Source organism: Lepus europaeus, chromosome 12 (genome assembly GCF_033115175.1).
Source record: "Lepus europaeus isolate LE1 chromosome 12, mLepTim1.pri, whole genome shotgun sequence".
NCBI lineage: Eukaryota > Metazoa > Chordata > Mammalia > Lagomorpha > Leporidae > Lepus > Lepus europaeus.
Window position 1 is genome coordinate 4,138,455 of NC_084838.1, and position 19,693 is coordinate 4,158,147.

Below are 19,693 nucleotides of genomic sequence, written 5' to 3' on the forward strand. Positions count from 1 at the left end.
GCCACCTGCAGTGCCAGCTTCCCATATGGGCGCCGGTTCGAGTCCCAGCTGCTCCACTTCCAATCCAGCTCTCTGCTATGGCCTAGGAAAACAGTACAAGATGGCCAAGTCCTTGGGCCCCTGCACACACGTGGGAGACCCAGAAGTTCCTGGTTTCGGACTGACACAGCTCTGGCCATTGTGGTCAACTGGGGAGTGAACCAGACAATGGAAGACCTCTCTTTCTCTCTCTCTGCCTCTCCTTCTCTCTCTCTTTGTAACTCTGAATTTCAAATAAGTAAATAAATAAGTCTTTAAAAAAAAAAAAAAAGTGGAGTAGCTGGGTCTTGAACCAGCGCCCATATGGGATGCCGGCACTGCAGAGGGCGGCTTTACCCGCTATGCCACAGCTCTGGCCCAAATAAATACATCTTTTAAAAAATAAAATATGCACAGACATACAGACACGTGTGCACATACACATGGTATTTCTGGCCTTGGTTTCATTAATGAGCATCCATTCACACTGGTTCACTGTCCTCACAATGCACCTCTTCGAGTAGGAAGGTTCTGGTGGAAGTCAAAGGCACTCAGTGGAAGAGCTCCTGCTGAACATGGACAGCCGGCCTTCCAGTACTACGCATCCCTGGAAGGAAGACTGTCAGCACTAAGCACCAGGCTACACTTACTGACGGTGATTTCCACTTGGTTTGTATAATCTATGGCAACTCCCACAGGCAGGGAGTCATCACTCTTGTCTGTTACGGGCAGTTCAGCTCGACTAGAATCCTCCAATAGCCAAGACTCCCAATTAATCTATGGGGAAAAAAGAGAAAAAAGTGCCATGTTGGTTAGAGCTCTGCATTGGTTCCTCCCAGCATTATTCAAATAGCAGAAAAGAATAAAAGACATTTCATTTGGGTCAGCTCTTAGGTGTTGGCTGGGAGGCTCTGAAATCTAAGAGGATGGTCGAAAAGCTGTGACTACTCCAGCAAGCAAAAGGTTAATTTGTCACATCCACTTATCTATTTCTGGTGTCCCAAGTCCCTGTCGTGTCAATAAATAACCACTACCATCAACACTTTCTGAAGTGGCTCCCACCTCAGCTCAGCAGACTGGTGACTGTGGGGTGCAAATCCAACAGGTGCACGGAGCCAGTGAACACCTGCTCCTAGAAATTCTGGAATGGGACCGGCAGCTTCAGGGTCTTGCACAGAGAAGTCTAAAAAGCTGGCCAGAAACCCTGAGTTCACCATCCATCCATAGAGAGAAAACAGCCCAAGTTCCTACCTTCCGGGTTCCTCAGACTGTCAATCTTCTTGCTCCAGGCTGACTGGACAACCATAAGTCTTTCCTGTAAACTCCTCTTTTACTGAAGCTGCTCGAATGGGCTATGTCCTTTCAACAAATAACTCCTGTTTTTAAAAATCACTAACATTCTGTCTGTCTTTCAGTACTGATCAGAACTGGGCAGCATGAATCACGCTGATGTAACAAAGCAAGGAAACAAGCTGTCCAGGGAAGAGCATCTAATCGTGCCACAGGACTGAGCTGGCCCACACAGCCCGTCAATGCCAATAATGCTCATCTCAACATTACCACGTAACATTCAGACAAATTAACCAGTAAAAGACAGAATGCAGTGTCAGTATTGCAAGACACACTCCGGAGAGGGGGGAAGAAACAGGAGACACAGGTGATGACAGACAGAAAGGCACAAACAACAAGAACGGGGTCGCTACATATGCATCCCACAAAGCAGATTATCAAGAGCTATCAAAGGGGCCGGTGCTGTGGTGTAGCGGGTAAAGCCGCTGCCTGCAGTGCCAGCATCCCATGTGGGTACTAGTTTATGTCCTGGCCGCTCCACTTCCAACCCAGCTCTCTGCTATGGCCTGGGAAAGCAGTAGAAGATGGCCCAAGTTCTTGGGCCTCTGCACTTACGTTGGGGGCCTGGAAGAAGCTCCTGGCTTTGTATTGGCACAGCTCAGGCCATAATGGCCAATTGGGGAGTGAAACAGCAGATGGAAGACCTCTCTCTCTGCCTCTCCTTCTCTGTGTAACTCTGACTTTCAAATAAATAAATAAATCTTTAAGGTTAGGGGCCAGCATTGTGGAGTAGTGGGCAACGCCGCTGCCTGTGACATCTGGCGTCCCATATGGCTGCTGGTTTGTGTGCCAGTGCTCCACTTCCAATCCTGCTCTCCATTAAAGGTCTAGAGAAAGCCGCAGAAGATGCCCCAAGTGTTATGGTCCCTGCCAGAGACCCAGATAAAGCTTCTAACTTTGCCCTGGTCTAGCACTGCCATTGTAGCCATCTGGGGAGTGAACCAGTGGATTAAAGATCTCTCTCTTTCCTCTCTCTCTTTCAAAATAAATAAATCTTAAAAAAAAAAAAATCCCTTCAAGTCACAAAATGAAGCAACCAAAAATGACAACACAGCGCTCTAACTCTACTGTAAAGGAGGGGCGGTCTGAGGCCCCTGTGAGCTCAGTCCTCAGCTGCCCACCCCAGTGAGGAAGCCAATGATTCTTTAGTGATGACGCAGATGGGGAGATGTGGTGTAGCAGATTCAGCCACCGTTTGGGACACCAGCATCCAATCAAATCAGAAGGCCTGGTTCAAGTCCCAACTACCACTCTTCCAAAAGTTGCTTCTGATGAATCACAATTTGATATGATCTACATATTTTTATTCCATCATCAAGAGTGGATTATAGTAAATTGTACAAAAGGTACAGCTTTGAGAAATAGGAATAAAATAAAAGTAGTGGAACAGAACAAGGCAGAAACAAACCCTTCCATCTACGCAGGTACATTCTGATTGGAGGTTGACCACACAGTGGAACAGAACAAGGCAAAGAAACCCTTCCGTCTATGCAGGTATGCTCTGACTAGAGGTTGACCACACAGCTTCTCCACACACAGCGGGTAGATCCTGAAGAGTCAAAGGCTGTTTACAACAATGAAGGAACTACGGAATCTAACACCTGTGTTTCTCCAGCACAACATTCATGCCATTTGGTTTAAGGCACTTTGTGGTCTAAGTTTTGTTCTCATCCTAAAACCCATTAAAAGAGATTGACCTTTTAGGGTTTAAATCGTAACCACAAAGTTAACTCTCTTAAAAATATTTCTCAGAAAAATGTCATACAAAAATGACCAGGGTAAAATTTGGGGCGGGAGTCAGTGCAGTGGTGAACTTGCTGCGTAGGACACCAGAACAGCACCTCAGGGTCCAGTTCAGTCCTTGCTCCTCCACTTCGGACCAGCTTCCCCACTAATGCACACCTGGGAAGCAGCAGGTGACAGCTCGTACCTGCACTCACAGGGGAGACCCAGACTGAGTTCAGGTTCCTGGCTTTGACCTGGCTCTGACCTAGCTCGTTCCTAGCTGTTGCAGGCATTTGGGGAGCTAACCAAGAGTTGGAAGACCTCTCTCTTTCATCTCTCTGTCTTTCAAACTAAAAAAAGAGGGGCCAGCACTATGGTAGAGAAGGTAAAGCCACTGCCTGCAGTGCTGGCACCCCATATGGGCGCAGGTTCGAGTCCTGGCTATTTCACTTCTGATCCAGCTTTCTGCTATGGCCTGGGAAAGCAGAAGATGGCCCAAGTGCTTGGGCCCCTGCACCCACATGGTAGACCCAGAAGAAGCTCCTGGCTCCTGGCTTCAGCCTGACACAGCCCCAGCTGTTGAGGCCATTTGGGGAGTGAACCAGAGGATGGAAAACTTCTCTGTCTCTCTTCTCCTGCCTTTCTGTAACTCTGCCTTTCAAATAAATAAATAAATCTTTAAAAAAAAATTTACCTGATCACTTTGTCGAGCAAGGATACTAACTTCTGTTGAAGCCGCAGATGCTGCCAACACTAAATCCCTTGAGGAATAAAATCAGAAAACCATTACATTAAAGCACAGTGATACTTCCAATCTGACCTGGGTCCATGTTAGCATCTGGGGGAACCCCATCTCTCCATGTAAGGAGAGGGTAAGGTTTTTTACCTGGCTGAAGAAAGGTGGGGAGAGTCTACATTTTGTAAAGGTCATGTGACGAAGCCCTGAACAATCAGCCCACTGCCCACCGCCAGGAAGACAACGGAAAGACACGAGAGTTCAGCCCAAAGCAGAACAGCCTAGCTAGAAGACCAAAAGCTTCAAGGGATCTTACCGTTCAAAGGAAACATAACACATTCTTTAAACATCAGTATTTTCATAAGACATCATTAGGGTTACTGAGAAAGCTGAATTCTTACGATTAGCACATATTCGATCTAAATCACGTAATTCAAGATCAGGGAAGCATCCGACGACATCATCAAGCAGCAGCAGGGAGTACGTCCAGGGCGCCCGGTCTCCAGCTTCCTGCTTTACGGAACAAAGCCCACGCAGAGCAGGGCGACTGCGAAGCGCCTGCACTCACCATTCCTCCACGTGACTGAGGTAGTAATGATGCTGTCTCTCCGTGCAGCTGCCGTAGCAGGGCTCCATAAAGTTCACGAATATCTCAGGGTGCTTTTCTTCCTTTTTCTACAGTGAACAGTGTGAGGGGAAAAAACCTCATGTGCAATTTGTCTCTAATCCTATTGGTAAACATCTCACCAAGAGAAAACCATTTAAGTTCCATGAGAAAATTCACTCAAAATCTAAGTCCACATGTACAGGCATGGTATAAGGCACTGAGCAATATACGGAGTACAGACACTGGTCATCAACCGCACAGAATTCAAACTCAGATTACTCAGCTCTCCTGTATGTCTAAGAGGCCTCCGAGCCTCTCTAAAGGCTGCTGGGCGCGTGACACGAAATGACACATCCAAAGCTTCTGGACCAGCACACGGAACATAAGAAGTCGATAAAAACGCCAGGAGTGTTACTATTCCCAAGAATAAGAACATTCTAATGGTATTTTCAAGTAAGGCATCTCAGTAAATGTGTGTATAAAAGATTTATTTTTATTTATTTGAAAGGCATGGTTACAGAGAAAGAGGGAAAGACAGAGAAAGAGATCTTCCTTCCATCCACTGGTTCACTCCCCAAATGGCCACAATGGCTGGAGCTGAACAGATCCGAAGTCAGGAGCCAGGAGCTTCGTCCAGGTCTCCCACGTGGGTGCAGATGTAGGCACTGGGGAGCTAACCAAGACGTGGGTCATTTTCCACTGCTTTTCCAGGTGCATCACCAGGGAACTGGACTGGAAGTGGAACAGCCAGGACTTGAACCAGTGCCCATCTGGCATGCTGGTACTGCAGATGACAACCTAACCTGCTATGCCACAGTGCCAGCCCCAGTAAATATATTTTTTTAGTCAATCTTAACAAGAGCTCAAAAGAATTAGTAGAAATATGACCCCTTGTTCACACATCAGACCAGCAAGGATCAAAATGTCACCAATGCACAGACTACCCATGCTGGGCAGTCCCACTGGTGGTAGGAGTATAAACTCATACAACTTTCCTAAAAGCTATTTTGGCAACATTTCAAAAGCCCATCCAAAAAAAAGCATATATCCCTTGACCAAGCAATTTCAATTTAGATATTTATGCTACAAAGTAAATGTAATCACATAAAATGTACATAAAAGAACGTATCACAGAATTCTTTGAAATGGGAACTGGTGTGGTGGCACAGCAGGTTAAGTCTCAACTTCACACCCGCACTCCACATGGAGGCAACAGCTCAAATCTCAGCTGCTCTACTTCAGATCCAGCTCCCGGCTATGGCCTGGGAAAGCAGCAAAAGATGGCCCAAGTGCTTGGGCCCCTGAACCCATGTGGGAGACCTGAAGAAGCTCCTGGCTCCTGGCTTCAGATCAGCACAGCTCCGCCTGCTGCAGCCATCTCAGGAATAAACCAGTGGATGGAAGACCTCTCTCTCTCTCTCTCTCTCCACCTCTCTGTAACTCTTTCAAATAAATAAATTACAAAAAAAAAAACTTTAAATTTGTCTACTAAAATATCAACAGTTATTCCTGAGCAATAGAATTAAAAATGATTTTTTTTCTTTTTCTTTTTTCTTTTTTTGACAGGCAGAGTGGCAGTGAGAGAGAGAAAGGTCTTCCTTTTCCGTTGGTTCACCCCACAATGGCCGCTGTGGCTGGCGCGCTGCTGCTGGCACACCGCGCTGATCTGAAGCCTGGAGCCAGGTGCCTCTCCTGGTCTCCCATGGGGTGCAGGGCCCAAGCACTTGGGCCATCCTCCACTGCACTCCCAGGCCACAGCAGAGAGCTGGCCTGGAAGAGGAGCAACCGGGACAGAATCCAGCACCCCGACCGGAACTAGAACCCAGTGTGCCGGCACCGCAGGCAGAGGATTAGCCTATTGAGCTGCGGCGCCGGCCAAAAATGATTTTTAAAATATAGTTTATTTTAAAATGCTTTCCTAGACTCTGAAAGCTAACTGATTGAGAAACACAGCTCTGCCTCACTCGCTTCTGAAAATGTTACCATAAGCTGACAAGAGCAGATATTACTAACATCTCCCTCTGTCTTCAGCATGACTCACCCTTCCTCAGAGAGGCCAGCCCTGACCACCCGTCACCAGCTGTCCCCCACTGCTTTACTCTCTCCACCTTCCTCACTGTGGATGATCCTACACTGACAACTGACTGTCCCATTCGTTAGAAGGTTAAGATCTGGAGATGCAAGACGCCTGCCTCGGTACCTCTACGTTCTCAGCTTTAAAGCAGTGCCTGAAGGTCGGCACCAGCACGGAGCATTCCTGTGGGTGCCAGCTCGAGTCCCGGCTGCCCCACTTCTGATCCAGCTCCCTGCTAATGGCCTGGGAAAGCAGTGGGGGACAGCCCAGTGCTTGGGCTCCTGCCACCCATGTGGAGACCCAGAAAAAGCTCCTGGCTCCTGGCTTTGGATTGGCCCACCTCCAGCCATTGCAGCCTTTTGGGAAGTGAACCAGCAGATGGAAGACTTCTCTCTGTTTCTCTCTGTAACTCTGCCCTTCAAATAAAAGTCTTAAAACAGAATGCACTACAGGCATTCAATAAGTATTTGATGAATAAATAAAATAATTTTAAAAAGCAAGCTTTTTTGCCTTTCTAAAATCTGTTTATGATTTTACAGTTTACAGCTTAGGCAAAAGCAAGTTTTTCAATTAAGTAATTTCTATTTGAGGGACTGAGAAACAAACAGTGTTCACATGTACTTGTATACTCCCCACATGCCCGCAACAATCAGGGCTGGGCCAAAGCCAAAGTCAGGAGCTGGGAATGCAATCCCAGGTCTCCTACATGGGTGGTAGGAACCCAGTTGCTTCAGCCATCACGATGCAGTCTCTCAGGGTCTGTATGGGTGGGACGCTGGAATCCGGAGCTAGTCAGGAATGGAACCCTGGCACTCTAATATGGGACATTAGTGTCTTAACCACGAGGCTAAACACTGCAGCAAAGTTTTGACTTTCTAATCTCCAACAGCAGAACATGCTATAAGTGCCCATAATTTTGGTCTCCAGGTAGCACTGAAACCACACACCTGAAGTTGCATCAGCACTGCCAATAAATAAGGAACCTGAAATCGAAGTCTGCAGCTTCACTGGATTTCTCTAATGGAAAAAGCAAAGACATTCCTGGAGGCAGGCACCACAGTGCAGCAGGTCAAGCCACCGCGTGGAACACACACACCCTTTATCAAAGCTCCTGGTCTCAGTCCCACTACTCTGTGCTTCCTGCTAACGTGCCTGGGAGGCAGCAGATGATGGCCCAAGGACTTGGGTTCCTGCCACCCACACGAGAAACCTAGAGAGAGTTCTTGTTTCTCAGCGTCTGCTTTACTGCAGACATCTGGGGAGTGAACCAGCAGAGAGAAGAATGTTCTGTTATTCTTTCAAATAAATAAACCAATCTTTAAGAAAAAAAAAGTCCTTCCCACACCTACCGGTAGCAGAGCCATCACCACATCGGGAGACGTCTCCAGGCTCCCATCTGCGGCCGCATACACTATTGTGAAGACATAGGTGCCGATCCACAGCACATCCAGAACTGAAAGACACATCGAGAGCCGAATCCACGGGGAGTCGACCCGCAGCAACCAGAAACCAGCAAAAAGCATCTTTTACTCAGAATAGCCATGCCACTGTATACTATAATTTAACATACTATGAATAAGAAAACCAGAGAACTATTTTACCAAAGGTCTAAATTTCACTAAGTACAATTCATAGATTCACAGAACGAAGAAGCCCAAACACATCCAAAGTGGTAGTTTCTTCCTGATGGTTTATGACCAGGGATAATTAAGAATTCTAATAAAAAGTCAGGATCCCTCTGTGTCATTTCCCATTAGACGTCCCCCAGACGGTTATCACTACGCTCACTGCAATAGCAGGGACAACGCAATCACTCGTGAGGTGTCACCAACACCCCTGAGCAGTATGTGGGCACATCGAATGATCTGGAATTTCTGTAACAGACAGAAGTCAGCCCAATAAGAAAAGGAGTGTTACCTCTGACAGGATGATCTGACTCATAAAACGGAGGACACGGAATGACTTTTTTTTCCTGCAAAGTCTGAAAGAAGTTTAGAAAGGAAAGTGTCAAATTTAACAATTTCCAAACTAACAAAACTCTGTGAAATCCAATGTATTCACCTGACAGTCACCTGTTTGCTCTCCCCAGCCTGGAGGCTGAACAAAGACAAAAGCTGTCTCTTCCCGGAACCCCCTTCTGGGGTGGTTATGTCACCCAGCGGGTGGTTAAGCTACTGCTTAGGATGCCCACATCTGACATCAGAGTACTGGTCCAAGTCCCAGCTAACTCCATACTTTCCATCCAACTTCCTGTTCACGCACCTGGGAGGCAACAGATGATGGCCCAAGTACTTAGGTCCCTGACACCCACATGGGAGACCTGGACAGAGCTCCTGGTTCCTGGCTTTTCCCTGGACCAGCCTGGGCTGTTGCAAACATCTGAGAAGTTTTCTCACTTCTCTAGCTCTCGTTCTTTCTCATCATTCTGCCTTTCAAATAAGTAAGTAAATCTTTAACTTAAAATGAGTCCTTTTCTACAGAAATTCACAAATATGTTCAAATTTGGGTAATGAGGATGTTCAAGGCAGCATCACTCACAGCAGCAAAACCACTCGCACTGTTGCACATGACTATCAATAAAGGACAAGATCAGCTGTGCTACAACCATGCAGCGGACTGCCACACATCCACAAAAGAGAATCAAGCGTCTCTACATTCACTGAGTTGGAAAAAGGGACTCTACTATAGTAAGTTTTTTAAAAAGGGCAAGCAGGGGCTGGCACTGTGGCACAGTCGGCTAAGCCTCTGCCTGTGGGGCTGGCATCCCATACAGGCGCCAGTTTCTGTCCCAGCTGCTCTTCTTCCGATCCTGCTCTCTGCTTAGGGCCTGAAAAGGCAGCAGAGAATGGCCCAAGTGCTTGGGCCCCCGTACCCACGTGGAGAGTCAGAAGAAGCCCCTGGCTCCTGGCTTCAGATCGGCACAGCTCCAGTCGTTGTTGCCATTTAGGGAGTGAACCAGTGGATGGAAGACCTTTCTGTCTCTCCCTCTCTCTCTAACTCTACCTCTCAAATTAATAAATAAAGTCTTGGGGAAAAAAAAAAAGCAAACAAACAAAGCAATAAAAGTAAACCATCCACATTATCTTTGTATAGGTTAAGAGCCCCCTGCCAAAGAACAGGTACCAAATTTCTCATTAACAACTTTAGGCAGTAAGAAATAAGAAACAGGCCGGCGCCGCGGCTCACTAGGCTAATCCTCCGCCTTGCAGCGCCGGCACACCGGGTTCTAGTCCCGGTCGGGGCACCGATCCTGTCCCGGTTGCCCCTCTTCCAGGCCAGCTCTCTGCTGTGGCCAGGGAGTGCAGTGGAAGATGGCCCAGGTCCTTGGGCCCTGCACCCCATGGGAGACCAGGAGAAGCACCTGGCTCCTGCTATCGGATCAGCGCGGTGCGCCGGCCGCAGCACGCCTACCACGGCGGCCACTGGAGGGTGAACCAACGGCAAAAGGAAGACCTTTCTCTCTGTCTCTCTCTCTCACTATCCACTCTGCCTGTCAAAAAAAAAAAAAAAAAAAAAAAAAGAAAAGAAAAAGAAATAAGAAACCAACCTTAACCTCAAATCTGTAGCCCCGTATTCGTCACCTATACATGCCCCAGAGAGCGGTCTCGAGCACCCCCGTGAGCCCCTCCTCAGGCGTGTGCGAGGTCTCTGGGAGCCAGTGTGACCGCGCAGGGCGAGATGACAGCGTGCACAGGCAACAGCAGTGGTCCTTCTCTGCTAGAAGCACCGAACCCTTAGCATGGGCTCAGCTCAAACACAAATCCCACGCTTCGACCTGGTGCAAGTCTGCAGTTCGGTAACAGCTCTCTATATTCTTTCCCTAGAAGCTGTTTTTATCAGATGAATTGGAAATATGAAGTGGGAGACCAGTGTGTAGGGTATGATCACATTTTACCAAAAAAGCAAAACAAAAATAATACCTTTACAGATAGACTACTTGTATAATCACCTAGAAAAATCTCGAAGGTTACCAGGACAGAACATGGTGGACGTCTCTACAAGGACTAGGGAACAGATGGGAGTCCCATCTCCACTCACTGACACGTTTGTTAAAATGAGTACTCACTTCTTAACAGGAAAAACAATACCTCAAAGCTACTCTAACCTCCCCCGAGCAGTGAGTCACCTCAGTGAGAAGAGCTCTGCAGCCCAGGCGAGAACTTACAGGAAGGTACTGGACCACAGTTCCATTCTGCTTCCCCACTGCCAGCTGTTTTCCTTTGGGGCTCCAGCACACTGAGCAAGAAGAGAGCAATGCCATCAGGAACTGAAGGAAGCAGGGCGCCACCCACACCTCCCCACGACAGCGCCTCAGCCCTTGTCCCTGACAGCCCACAAAGCCTTTAGGCTCATCCTCACTCAGCAAGGAGGAAAATGTAAGCATTTTAATGATACAAACCAATCATGGCTTGTCACTGGGCAACGGAAAGCTAAAAATGCTTTTTCATTAGAAAACTGCCCAGAAAACCTCCAAGTACAGAAACTCCGCGGTCATTAAGACAAGAGGAAAAGGTTCTCGAATACTAAAACCATTCTCCTGCTCCTATTTGTTATTTCGAATGCTCTTCCCCCAAAAGCACACGACTTGCACTGTGTGACCCTTTAAATCCATAGACAGTGATCCTCAAAACAATTCTAAACCAGCTGTACCAAAATATTTCTTTCCCCAGAAGGCCCAAGCACATTCCAGTGAAATCCTGTATGCTGTCTGCCTTAAAGGCCATTAACTACAGAAATAAAGAACACTTTGCATTACCACCCAGGAGAACCACAAAAAACAAAAACCGTCCATTTTTACTTCCAGAAATTAATTTTTAAATAGATTATCACTACTATACGTTACAGAGTGAAAGGCTTTGGTACCTACCACACGTTACTGCTGCCATGGAAGGCAGAGCTGCACACACTTTCACTGCGTCTGTGACTTGAAGCACAGCGATGCTGCCATCGGCCAAACAAACGGCCACCATGGAGGGGACCGTGGGGTTCCACTTCATATCGATCACCATACCTCCTGCATCTTTCAAGAGCTTATGATAGGCAAATGGGCGCTTCTGTTGCTTAGCCTTTTAAAACAAATGCACAAAACCAAAATAAATTCATACAGAGACATTTAATATTCAAAGAAATTACTGAATATGTAAATTTTCTCAAACCATAGTTCACTTTTCTCCATAACCATGGAAAACATTTGGTTCCACACAACAATAAAACAATTTCAATAGGACTTTGAAACCAGCAGTCAATGATTTTAGTCATTCCCAGGGACTCCCGGTAGGGAAATACACAAAAGCAAAATAATCAATAAATACCAGACACTACATTAACATCTTGGATTTGCTTTTACTTTTTAATTTTTTAAATTTATTTGAAAGGCAAAGAGACCAACAGAGAGATTCTCTATCTGTTGGCCTACTCCCCAAATACCCACAACAGCTGGGACCAGGGCAAGCCAAATCCAGGAGACTAGAATCCAATCTAGGTACTGCCCACGTGGGTGGCAGGAGGACCTGGGCACTCACTATATCGCCTGCTGCCTCCCAGGGAGCACAAGGCCAGAATCAGAAGCGGAGCCAGATCTCAAACCAGGCCCTGACGTGGGATACAGGGAGCCAGATCTCCAACCAGGCACTGACGTGGGATACAGGGAACCAGATCTCCAACCAGGCCCTGACGTGGGACACAGGGAACCAGATCTCCAACCAGGCACTGACGTGGGACACCGGGAGCCAGATCTCCAACCAGGCCCTGACGTGGGACACCGGGAGCCAGATCTCCAACCAGGCCCTGACGTGGGACACAGGGAACCAGATCTCCAACCAGGCACTGACGTGGGACACCGGGAGCCAGATCTCCAACCAGGCCCTGACGTGGGATACAGGGAGCCAGATCTCCAACCAGGCCCTGACGTGGGATACAGGGAGCCAGATCTCAACCCAGGCACTGACGTGGGACACCGGGAGCCAGATCTCAACCAGGCCCTGACGTGGGATACAGGGAGCCAGATCTCCAACCAGGCCCTGACGTGGGACACCGGGAGCCAGATCTCAAACCAGGCCCTGACGTGGGACACCGGGAACCAGATCTCAAACCAGGCCCTGACGTGGGACACCGGGAACCAGATCTCCAACCAGGTACTGACGTGGGACACCGGGAGCCAGATCTCAAACCAGGCACTGACGTGGGATACAGGGAGCCAGATCTCAACCAGGCCCTGACGTGGGACACCGGGAGCCAGATCTCCAACCAGGCCCTGACGTGGGATACAGGGAGCCAGATCTCAAACCAGGCACTGACGTGGGACACCGGGAGCCAGATCTCCAACCAGGCCCTGACGTGGGACACCGGGAACCAGATCTCAAACCAGGCCCTGACGTGGGATACAGGCTTCACAGTCCCTGCCCCGATGCCCAGCCCTTGGCTCTGCTCTTTCACAGTGCCAGGACCTGGGATGGCTACTTAAACTCTCGGAGTCCACTTCTCCATGGATAAAATGAAGATACCGGTACCTACTATGTAAGATAGGCAGGAATGAACATGGATGAGGCATATAAGGTAGCACAGTGCCTGGCACAGAGTATAAATACTCACCATTACTGGTTTTTGTTTTTGTTTTTTGACAGGCACAGTGAGAGAGTGAGAGAGAGAGACAGAGAGACAGAGAGAAAGGTCTTCCTTTGCCATTGGTTCACCCCTCAAATGGCCGCCACGGCTGATCCGAAGCCAGGAACCAGGTGCTTCTCCTGGTCTCCCATGGGGTGCAGGGCCCAAGCACTTGGGCCATCCTCCACTGCACTCCCTGGCCACAGCAGAGAGCTGGACTGGAAGAGGGGCAACCGGGACAGAATCCAGCACCCCGACCGGGACTAGAACCCAGTGTGCCGGCGCCGGCCTGACTGTTATTCTTAAACTGCCTTAGGAGACCAAAGTCCCACAATGTAACAAGTTTTAACATTCTCTGTTAGACCCAAGACGTGGGAACTTCTGACATTATCCATTAATTTTATGGCCTTGGGCAGGCCACCCTAGCCTCTCAGGCTGGCTGTCTCATGTGTCAATGAGAAATGGCAATGCCTTGCGCAAGTGGCGTATGAAATAATTTCTAGAAGCCCTTTTTATCTTCTAAAGCTAGGACTGAAGTGGGGCCAGCGCTATGGCGCAGAAGGTTAAAGCTGCAGCCTGCAGCACCAGCATCCCATATGGACGCCAGTTCAAGTCCCGGCTGCTCCACTTCTGATCCAGCTCTCTGCTATGCCCTGGGAAAGCAGTAGAAGATGGCCCAAGTGCTTGGGTCCCTGTACCCATGTGGGAAACCTAGAAGAAGCTTCTGGCTTCAGATCAGCTCAGCTCTGGCCATTGCGATCATTTGGGGAGTGAACCAGTAGATATCTCTCTCTTCCTGCCTCTGTCTCTCTGTAACTCTGTCTTTCAAATAAATGACATAAATCTTTAAAAAAAAGGACTGAAGTAAGCGTTTGGCACAGTGGGTAAGATGCTCTTTGGAGGAGGGGTGAGCGCTGTGGCATAGCAGGTAAAAATGCCACCTGCAGTGCCAGCATCCCATATGGGCACCGGTTCACATCCTGGCTGCTCCACTTCCAGTCCAGCTCTCTGCTGTGGCCTGGGAAAGCAGTGGGAGATGGCCCAAGTCCTTGGGCCCCTGCATCCACGTGGAAGACCTGGAAGAAGCTCCTGGCTTCAGATCAGCACAGCTCTGGCCATTGCGGCCAACTGGGGAGTAAACCAGCGGATGGAAGACTTCTCTCTCTCTCTCTCTGCCTTTGCCTCTCTGTAACTCTGTCTTTCAAACAAATAAATATTATAAAAAAAAAAAAAAAAAAAAAAAAAGATGCTCCTTGGAAAGGTGGCAGCTCCTATGGGAGCGCCTGGGCTTCCAGTCCCAGCTCCATGCTAACATGCATCATGGGAGGCAGGAGGTGAAGGCTCAAGTGCTTAGGGCCCTGACCCAAGTGGAAGACCCAGACTGAGTTCTTGCCTCCTAGTTCTGGCATGGCCCAGCCCCAGCTGTTGTGAACATTTCGCCTTTTAAAGAAAATTAAAATTATAACTAAATAATACACACTTTTTAAATCCATATTTTAGTCTTGAAAAACGACTGCAGGCGCCAACCCAAGAAACCTCTAAGTCGTAATTCCACGTCGGGAAACCTCAGCTCCCCATTGCGACATTCCAGCTTGCTAGCAGCTTACCTCATTTGAGAACGTGCGGACGTCAAAAAAAGCGATAATGGAACCATATTCACTGGACATCATGCACACGGAGAGAGTGAGGTTGTCACAGCTCAGGGCCAAGTGATGGATTGGAAATTTCATAGGAACTAGCAAGCTTTGGACCTTATCAACTATGGAAACAGAAAAAGACAACGCAGAAAACACGCTCTTAGCATAGAAGCACAACTCCTTTATCCAAGTCAATGCGAAACAATTTCTGCATCTACACATACACCCCAATACCTAGTTAGGAAGATAAGTCATAACTTTCTTAAATAGATATATGATGATGCTGTAAGTATCCCAAGGACTCTTCCTCATACAACCTCGGGAGTCTAACTTTGGCTTCTAACCTTGTTGAAAACATGTGTGCAGCAGTGTTCCAAATAGCACACATTCCCAGTGTCTGGATGGTGCTGTGCCAAGGAGAAACCCAGGTAATAAAACCCTTTTCCTGGAGCCAGAACCCGAGTCGAAGTAAGCAAAACTAAAAGCACAGCAGAATGCCAAGTTCTTCCTCCTGAGCTCAGAGGACGGCTCGCTGACAGACACACACAGGACCGAACTGAAAGGCCTGCACACCCCGCCCAGAGCTTCCTCCTGGGAGCCAGCTGTAGGCTCAACAGCAGTGCTAATCTCAATATTACTCCTGGGAGGAACACACAGCAGTACGTCACCACACCCCTCTCTTGACGACACAGCATAAATCAGAGAACTTACCTATTTTATTGGGATCATCTCCAAGTTTATTTTGAATAAGAAGATTTTTAGTAGGGAAAACTTGCAACCCACTGGCTCCGCCAGCAAAGACCAAACCGTACTTGTTGGACACGGCAAGCAGACTCGAGCGCTCCTTGGGCAGCTCCTCGGGAGAATCAAAGAGCCTCACCTTTCTCAGGGCTCTGAACTGAAAATCCTGATGAAAGGATCAAAACGAGACCAACTCAGGGTAAACAGGAAATTAAATCATGTCAGTTATTTTCTTAGACTCTATATTGCAAAGGCCAAGAGCCATCTCAGTTGTTTTTAAAATGTTTCCATTAACTTGTTGAACAAAATAAATGAAAGAAAAAACATCTTCCACAAAGCGTCCTTTGACTAATCCGGCTGACACCTCCTTTTCTGAGTTAGCTTTATTGTCTGAATCACCACCAACCTACACCACAATCTTGTCCTATTTCATGGCATGGACAGTCTCATAACCCAACAGCGCGCTTAATCGATTATTGCCTAGTATTGAGAGCATCACCAACTACACTGCAGTCCTAACTTGCAGGGCAGCAGTCAACAATGCACACTGAGAAAACTGCAGGAAGATGACCAAATCCCAGAGCTGGCTTACTCTTATCAACTGTGCAACAAAATTCCTCCATCGTAGAAAGGACGCGGTGGATCTCCTGGTGCTCATGACCTTAAAGCAAAAGCTAGAAGCTGTGAGGATACCTGACACAGGAGTCCAAACCCCGTAACACAGGCTGCCACGACCAGGCACAACTCGATCCAGCCAAAGCTGCAGCGTCCCCTCACGACTCTGCCTTCCCTCCATGAGGGCGCACTGCCTCTGCCAGTCACTACCAACCCCACCGTCTCCTCCATCCATTTTCACGCTCCCTAATACCTTGGAGCTTTTAGACGCTACTGGCCGAACGCCTCCCTGATCTGCTAACGCCCACTCACCTAGTCTTCCCTGCATTCATCGAGGTTTTTGTGTGCACTGTATCTTGGGAAAAGGGCTCCATTAGTTTACCCATGCCTAAGGTCAGATGTGCTGCACACAGGCTATCTTTTCTTCAACTCTAAACCCATCTTCAGGTCAGAGTGTCAGAGAAAAAGAATGTGGGCCACCCGGAAGCAGTTGCGGAGGTCAGCCTTTCTCTTCCTGTTTCCCTGCGAGCAGCGGCAGCGGCGGGGCTTGTGCAGTCACGGCCGAGATCAAGGCTCGGGACCTTCGCGGCAAGAAGGCAACGCTGCTGAAACAGCTGGAGGACCCGCAGGTCGCCAAGGTGGCAGGCGGCATGGCGTCCAAGCTCTCCAAAGCCATCGCCCGTGTTCTCACCGTCATTAACCAGACCCAGAAGGAAAACCTCAGGAAACTCCACAAGGGCAAGTAGGAGCCCCTGGACCTGCGGCCCCTGGACACGCGCCGTGCACCGCCAGCGCAGCAAGTGCGAGGAGAATCTGAGACCAAGAAGCGGCACAGGAGCAGCTGTCCCCCTTGCGGAAGCGCGCGGCCGGGTGTCAATAAACACGCAAAACGGGAAAAAAAAATTTAAAAAAAAAAAATGCGAATCCACTCTGTGCTTATGTTCCCAAAAATATGAAAGCCAAAGAGTTTTCCTGGGCTTCATTCTTCTACGTTAGAGTCTTTTTTTTTTTTTTTTTTAAAGATTTATTTATTTGTTTGTTTTAAAGTCGAGTTAGAGAGAGGGCATGACAGAAAAAGTGGGGTCTCCATCCACTGGTTCACTCCCCAGATGGCTACAACAGCCAGGGCTGGGCCAGGCCTAAGCCAGGAGCCAGGAGCTTCTTCCGGTCTCCCAGGTGGGTGCAGAGGCCCTAGGACTTGGGCCATCTTCCTGTTTTTCGCAGGCCATAGCAGGGAGCTGGATAGGAAATGGAGCAGCCGCGACACAAACTGGCGCCCCTATGGGATGCCAGCTTCACACGCAGTGGCTTTACTGTTGTGCCACAGCCCAGCCCCACACTAGATTCCTACAGTGTTGTCTCACACAGGATTCTGAACACAGCCCACAGACTAATTTCCCTGGGTTTGATGTTTATACATACTTGCTAGAAGGCAAATATGAGGACGTCCCAAAGTTAATGGAAAAAGGAATTAAAAGGTTTTAGTCCAAAAGAAATTTCAAAATCTATGCGGTTTTTTCATAACTGTTTTTCATGAAATTTCTGGAGACACTCATACTTTTAATCCCAACTGATTTACAGTAGCAAAAATTCAGTTTTCCAGGTAAGCCTGTATTATGGTTTCATACAGGAAAGTAAGTTTTTCAGTCTTTTTTGTAATTCTTATCTTTAAGTTTTTTTATTTATTCAAAAGGTAAAGTTAGAAAGATAGAGACTGAGAGACACAGAGAGAGAGGTCTTCCATCCACTGGTTCACTCCCCAGATGGCCGCAACAGTCAGGGCTGGGCCAGGCTGAAGCCAGGAGCCAAGAGCTTCTGCCAGGTCTCCCACAGGGGAGCTGGATGGGAACTGGAGCAGCCGGGACTTGAACCAGCGCCCAAGTGGGATGCCGGTACTGCAGGCGGCAGCTTCACCCGTTGTGCCACAGCGCCGGCCCAGTAATTCCCAACTTGATGGAAAACAGAAAATTAAATCATATCCATCATCATACTGCAGCAGGCTCAATTTCAGCACAGCAAAAATAAACAGAACCCTGAGATGCAGAACTGTCCCAGCTGTGGTGCTACAATGTTCACCAGTGTGAGTGAAATAAGAAAACAATCGGGGCCAACGCTGGGGTAAAGCAGCCGCCTGCGGTGCTGGCATCCCATGTGGGCGCCGGTTCAAGTCCCAGCTGCTCCACTTCCAGTCCAGCTCTCTGCTATGGCCTGGGAAAGCAGTGGAAGATGGCCCAGGTCCTTGGGCCCCTGCACCCACGTGGGAGACCTGAAGGAAGCTGCTGGCTCCTGACGGCGCAGCTCCGGCCGTTGCGGAGTGACCCAGCGGACGGAAGACCTCTCTCCCCTAAGTGCATTCCGGGGACTTGCTGTTCACAGGTCTAAAAGCGTCCTGCTGCCTGCTCCCTCTCGGCTGTCTGAAATACCCGTAGCTCGCGCTCTGTATCCTCGTTGAAACTGCGGGGCGCGCCACGCTGGGGGCTGCTCCTGGGGCTCCCATCGCTCGGACCACTCGGCCCGCCCCTTAGTGCCCAGACTTCAGGCTGACTGAAGTCCTCCGAGCGCACTCCCTAGGACGATGTCCCCCGGCTCCAGGGCAGGCAAGCGCTGGCCACCTGACCCCGCGCTACCCTCGGCCTTCGGGAAGACCACTCCCCCGGCCTCGACCTGCTCCTGTATCCTAACTACTGGAGATTCCCACGGTGCCCGGCACCCAGCAGGCGCTCAGTAAAGTCACCGACACAGAAAGGGCTGCGCAAGACGGACACGGCACGGCGGAATCGCGCCCGGAGGGGCCATCACGCCGACCGCACAGCAGAGCGCTCGTGGGCGCGCCGAGAACTCGGAACGCGGTCAACTGCTCACGCAGGAGGCGGGGTAGCCGGCATCCGAGCCTCGCCGTTCCTGGCTAGGGCCGCGGAGGCAACGCCGGGACTAAGGCCAGGAGGGCGGCCCCGGCCAGTTTCTGACCTTCATCTCCCGCTCGGGAATCATGGCATCCATCTCGTCTCCCATCGTGACGCCCTCAGCTTGTCTAAAAAGCTGCGGCTGCCGCCCGCGGCCTTCCCCACAGAGCCCAGGCGGCTCCGAAGCCAATTTCCTTCCCTCCGCGCCAGCGGCGCGCAGCAGATGACGCACTTCCGGCGCTCTTTGCTGCCGTCTCACGCCCCGGTTCGCGATGCGGTCGAGGAAGGCCGCGGGATCGCCTGAAGTCGCGCGCTCGCCCGGACGCCGCCCCTCATTGGTCGACTCCAAAGGGGGTGGGGCACGAGGATCCGCGCGCCTGCGCTCTGGGTGCGCCCGGCGTTCGCGGTTTGCGCGGGCTTCTTGGTGCTGGTGTCTGGCTAGCTGGGCGTCTGAGCGCCATGCGCTTTTGTTCCCGTGAGGTCTTGTAAGACCCCTGCTAAAAGTAAATATTAAAATAATTTTAGCAAGGGTTAAAAAGTTTGGCTGCTGACAGTAGCCATTCCTTAAGATAACTGTGTCTCCATCTGCCTACAGAATAACCTTGGGAAACTGCCTTGTGAAACTGCTCTGTGTAACTGTCTCACGCGATAACACTTGCAGGAGTCCGGAAAAGAGTTGCAATA

General features: G+C 49.3%; 1 protein-coding gene across 5 annotated transcripts in view; it reads right to left on the minus strand.

Moving 5' to 3' along the window:
- Window positions 1-19,218, minus strand: part of NUP214 (nucleoporin 214) — a 107,688-nt gene extending 88,470 nt beyond the window's left edge. For all 5 annotated transcript variants that reach the window (XM_062207363.1, XM_062207362.1, XM_062207361.1 and 2 more), the window contains exons 1-10: window positions 19,074-19,218; window positions 15,462-15,657; window positions 14,721-14,872; window positions 11,378-11,576; window positions 10,676-10,746; window positions 8,428-8,491; window positions 7,860-7,963; window positions 4,398-4,504; window positions 3,788-3,854; window positions 669-795 (exon numbers count right to left, since the gene is read on the minus strand). In XM_062207363.1, the coding sequence (XP_062063347.1) occupies window positions 669-795; window positions 3,788-3,854; window positions 4,398-4,504; window positions 7,860-7,963; window positions 8,428-8,491; window positions 10,676-10,746; window positions 11,378-11,576; window positions 14,721-14,872; window positions 15,462-15,657; window positions 19,074-19,118 (1,132 nt within the window). In that variant the 5' untranslated portion in view covers window positions 19,119-19,218. The remainder of the gene's footprint in view (window positions 1-668; window positions 796-3,787; window positions 3,855-4,397; window positions 4,505-7,859; window positions 7,964-8,427; window positions 8,492-10,675; window positions 10,747-11,377; window positions 11,577-14,720; window positions 14,873-15,461; window positions 15,658-19,073) is intronic.
- Window positions 19,219-19,693: the final 475 nt, after the last annotated feature.